Source organism: Daucus carota, chromosome 3 (assembly GCF_001625215.2).
Source record: "Daucus carota subsp. sativus chromosome 3, DH1 v3.0, whole genome shotgun sequence".
Classification (NCBI taxonomy): domain Eukaryota; kingdom Viridiplantae; phylum Streptophyta; class Magnoliopsida; order Apiales; family Apiaceae; genus Daucus; species Daucus carota.
This window is the reverse complement of record NC_030383.2, coordinates 38,284,423-38,289,480: the sequence shown is the minus strand read 5'-3', so window position 1 is coordinate 38,289,480 and position 5,058 is coordinate 38,284,423. Positions and strand designations below refer to the sequence as shown.

The 5,058-nt window shown below is 31.3% G+C and overlaps 1 protein-coding gene across 6 annotated transcripts; it reads left to right on the top strand.

The window, feature by feature from the left end:
• LOC108213738 (NADP-dependent malic enzyme-like) lies at positions 1 to 2,974 on the top strand. 6 transcript variants are annotated; one of them, XM_064090748.1, is made up of 7 exons: positions 1 to 540; positions 769 to 814; positions 927 to 1,049; positions 1,158 to 1,333; positions 1,552 to 1,591; positions 1,737 to 2,466; positions 2,681 to 2,974. In XM_064090748.1, exons 2-4 carry the CDS (start codon positions 794 to 796, stop codon positions 1,275 to 1,277), a joined length of 264 nt encoding a protein of 87 aa, XP_063946818.1. In that variant the 5' UTR covers positions 1 to 540; positions 769 to 793; the 3' UTR covers positions 1,278 to 1,333; positions 1,552 to 1,591; positions 1,737 to 2,466; positions 2,681 to 2,974. The 6 variants fall into 6 exon arrangements, 2 of the variants coding, with proteins under 2 accessions (XP_063946818.1, XP_063946817.1); XR_001805365.2 differs by having other exon boundaries at positions 944 to 1,049; positions 1,158 to 2,466; XM_064090747.1 differs by having other exon boundaries at positions 1,158 to 2,466.
• The last annotated feature ends 2,084 nt before the right edge of the window (positions 2,975 to 5,058 follow it).

Genomic DNA, 5,058 nt, shown 5'->3' with positions numbered 1-5,058 from the left:
CTAGAAAAAGTAAAATAGACATCAAGGTATAGACATCGGTCGACTTTGGCCACGATGTAAAATAGCGTATTAACATCGGTTGAAAAAGAACTGATGTCTATGTTAGTTTTAACATCAGTTAATACAAGAACCGATGTCTAACTTCTTTGAATTAAAAACAAAAAACGTGCGGCAACACCCGTTTTTCCCCCTCCCCAAATATTTTCCCCCTTAGTCAAATTTTCATTCCCCCCAATTCTTTTAACCCCCAAAATCAGAAAAAATAAACACACTCTTACTCAATATTCACAAATATTACTTCAAATTAAAACTCTCCCTCATTTCTCTCTCCCCGCTTTTCTATCGCTTCTCCGAGTCGAAGCTCCTCTAACCCTAATTGAAGCCGCTGAAGCCCTAATCGAAGCTGTTGAAACCCTAATCAAAGCTACTGAAGCTCTCAAAGCCTAATCTCAAAGTCGAAGCCCAACGCTGCTCTCTTCGGTTCTCAAAGTCGAAGCCCTAATTCGTATTTTTCTTGCAGTTGCATTTCTGGCTGTTCAGGTAATTAATTAGCTTTCTTCTTCTTTTGTTCTTGTTCTTGCTATTCACTTTTGTTACTCTCTTGTGATTTTGTTGATTTTTGTTTTGTGTTTTTGTTAATTAGTTTCTTGTTTTGGGTTGATTTGTTTATATATATACCTGGTTTGTTTGGGTTTGAACATGATTTTGTATATATACATCTCGATTATGGTTTGATTTCTTGTTTTGTTTGGTGCGGAATCTGCGAAGTGATGAAGTTCCACTACATCGATATATGGCTATGATGGAACTACAGGTACCCTTTAGGCTTTGATTCTTGAGTATACATATATTTCAAAGAGAAGTATGTGTTGATTCTTCAGTTTAGAGTTTTGGTTTTATTTCTAATGAGGGATCTTTGATCTTAGATGGTTGGCTGTTTCAGGGGAAAGATTCTCGAAGTACTGAAAAACTGGCCAGAGAAGAATATCCAAGTCATTATTGTTACTGATGGTAAGAGGATTTTTGGACTCGGGGACCTTGAATGCCAGGTAATTTACAACAATGTCGACAACTTAATATTATCCATTTTTGCATCTTGTTCTGTCTGTTGAAACATTCAACCTTACTAAGCCTGTAATTTATTTGTTTCTATTCAGGGAATGGGAATACCTGTAGGCAAACTTGCCTTGCACACTGCCCTTAATATTTTCTGGTTTATTGATCTTTGTTACAGGGCACAGCCTCTGTGGTTCTATCTGGAATCCTCTCATCACTGAAGTTAATTTGAGGGACATTGGCTGATCACACATATCTATACCTTGGTGCTAGAGAAGTTAGTTTTTAAGTTTTTGTTTCCCCACATTTAAGTTTTTAACACCCAAGGATGGGTTTTGTTATTCTTTTAAATGATATTTTCAACACTTGTGATAGCTAATAACATGACTGTCATAGAAAGCTGGAGATATATGTCTATTTAGCAATTATTCCAGTTTAGTTAGTGTATTTGTGTGATTTCTATGACCATCAAATTTCCTTTGTATATATTAACAGGTAAGGGATAAACTCAAGAATGAAACTCTGCAGCTTGCTAGTGAGTCAGATACTATATTCCTATGGAGTCTTACACAATTCTTTTTTTTTCTTTTCTAATTAGTCTTCCACAATTTTCCTTATTGTTCGGGCAGTAATACCCAAATTTAGAAAAGAAGCAAATTTGATTGATCTTTATATGACAGAGAATAATAACCTGGAAAAAGAATCTTATTTGATATATGGAGTTACAGAATCAGGTAGTTTTCTCAACTATTTCATGATTTAAAGGCCTGAATTCTTAAACACCTAAGCACTGAACCAAATCCCTGGCCTTCTGTATATTGTTTCATTCTCGTCGATTTACCGACGTTGTTCATCTTGTGGAGCTATAATTTTTCCTTTGTACTTGCTTTTCTTTTCATGCTAAGCTCTGCACCTCAGTTTTTAATTAAAGTGCCTAATATATGGAGTGCAGACTGACTTAGTTTAGTAGATAACATTTTGGTTGTGAAATAAAATTATATGGAAGCAAGGTAACGTAATTTACAGTGTGTAAATGTGTTATTGTAAACACGAATTTTTAAACAACCTATGTGGCTATTAGCTTTAATCTGCATAATCTTATTTCGTTGATACCTTTATCTTTCATTACTTGAAGAAGCTTATTATTAATATATTTTTGTTGTGCATGATATCTTGTGAGTGGAAACTTTGAACTAGGACCAATGCCATCAAACATGAAGAAAATAGTGATTAAAGGTAGATCATTTTTGCCCAAATGAGATATCAGTGGCTTGGTTGAGTATGTTAGATCGAGGGCCACAACCAGGAGGCTTATACTTTACCATCCCTCGCGGCATTTTGTTAGACTATGAAATGAAGCTTCTGGGATTATGTTACACAATCTGTCTCTAACGCCATCAACCAATTTGGGTAAAAAATCTAACTACTAGTTATTCTATAATTTGTTTTACCTTAATGAACAATAAACAAAAAAATGATTTTTACTTTGTGTCCACTGTCAATAATGGACATGTTTGTCCCAGGTCTGAACTTCTAGAAATCTGTATGACCTTGGAAGTCTATTAAACAATATATCATCGAAAGATTTCTGTTGCTCATATTTACTATTACTTTTTCTGGCCAGGAAATATTTGTTCCTGCTATTAAAGGACAAGGTACTAAGGAACAATAAAGAAACTGGTTGCCGCTTACGCTTAAAATTCAAATTAGTGGCTGCTATGCACAAACAGAACTTGGTCATCGATCCAACATACAAGGTTTTTAGATTTTTGCCCATGGATGGCTAGATTATTGTATTTTGGAGTTTTTTGGATGACTTTAGATTTTGATAGTTTGACTTTTGGTATATTGGTTGTATATTTATATGATTGAATGTTGGATTTATTGGTATTGTGGTTTCTATGAATGAATGTGGATATTTGGCGTTTTAATTTTCTGTCATTTTTTGGCATATGAATGAATGTTGGATGTCCATATGAATGAAAACTAGTGACAAAAAACTAAATATACATCATATTTTATTTAAAAAAACGATGTAAAAAAACACTGAAGACAACACTTATTAAAACAAAAACTGATGTAAAATCCAACTCTAACATTACTTTTGATGTAAAAACTGATGTTATTCTTATGATATACATCGGTTATTACAAATAACAGATGTTAAAAACATACTCAGACAACAGAATTTTTAAGAAAACGATGTTATTATTAGCATATACATCGTTCATTAAAAATAACCGATGTATGAAAGAGCCTACGACAACGGAACCTATATGGAAACGATGTTAATGTCTCTAATTCCTTATGAGTCGCCTGTTTAAATTAGTGTTAGAGAAATAATATTACATTATGCACAATTAAATCATGTAGTTTAACTGTAAAAATGACTGATATACATCAGTATTTAAGCTAAAAAACGATGATAAAAGCCACAGAGACATTAGTTTTTGGCCGATGTCTTTGTATATGACCTTTAACATCGCCGACCTAGACATCGGAGGCTGATGCACAAAGACATCGGCCAAAAACCGATGTCTATTAACTAAATTCTAGTAGTGATTTCAATTATAAATATGCACACAAGCCCACATACAAATATTGAAAAATTATATTAATCTAAATAAAATATGGAAGATCAAAATTTCTACAATTTAAATGGAAAGATAGAAAATAAATACTTACAAGAACGATTGATGCAAGTGTTGAGTGTAATTTGTTATATCATATTTATTCATTCAGGAGCATATTTTTTGGTTTTGGTTAGGAGCATATAAAAATGATGTTGGGGAGAAAGAGGCAGTAGCTGCTGAGGGATATATGGTAAGTTACGACGGAGTAAGTTCTGTTTAAGAAAATGAATGTCCTGCCGTTTGATTTCAATGCGGGAAGGTGGGAGTTAATGAGTTAGGTAAACTTACAACGGCGTAATTAAGACCGAAATTAATTCATTTTATTTTCATTTATTTTTTGTCTTTTAATTAGATAGATATGTTAGCTTACGACGGTTATATTACGACGGAAACAAAAATCACTTTATCTTCATTTATTTTTTTCTGTAATTAGGTAGATATGTTAACTTACGACGGTTAAATTACGACGAAAACTTATAATTCTTATTTATTTTCCTTTTTTAAAACACATATAATTATATAATTATATGAACTTACGACGGCTTATTTACGACGGAAAAGAAAATCACTTTATTTTAATTTATTTTGTTTCTTTAATTAGGTAGATATGTTAACTTACGACAGTTAAATTACGACGAAAAATTAAAACTTATAATTCTTATTTATTTTCCTTTTTTAAAACAGATATAATTATATAATTATATGAATTTATGACGGCTTATTTACGATGGAAAAAAATCACTTTATTTTCATTTATTTTTTTATTTAATTGGGTATATATGTTAACTTACGACGGTTAAATTACGACGAAAAATTAAAACTTATAATTTTCATTTATTTTCCTTTTTTAAAACAGATATAATTATATGAACTTATGACGGCGTATTTACGACGGAAAGGAATACTTTATGTTCATTTATTTTTTGTCTTCATTAGGTAGATATGTTAACTTACGACCGTTAAATTACGACGAACAATTAAAACTTATAATTTTCATTTATTTTCTTTTTTTAAAACAGATATAATTATATAATTATATGAACTTACAACGGCGTATTTACGACGGAAAAGAAAATACTTTATTTTCATTTATTTTTTGTCTTTATTTAGGTAGATATGTTAACTTACGACGGTTAAATTATGACGAAAAATTAAAATATATAATTTTCATTTATTTTCCTTTTTTAAAACAGATATAATTATATAATTATATGAACTTACGACAGCGTATTACAACGGAAAAGAAAATACTTTATTTTCATTTACTTTTTGTCTTTATTTAGGTAGATATATTAACTTACGACGGTTAAATTACGCCAGTTTTTTTGTGGGAAAAGATTTATTATTTTTTTTTAGGGCGCGCCTGAAT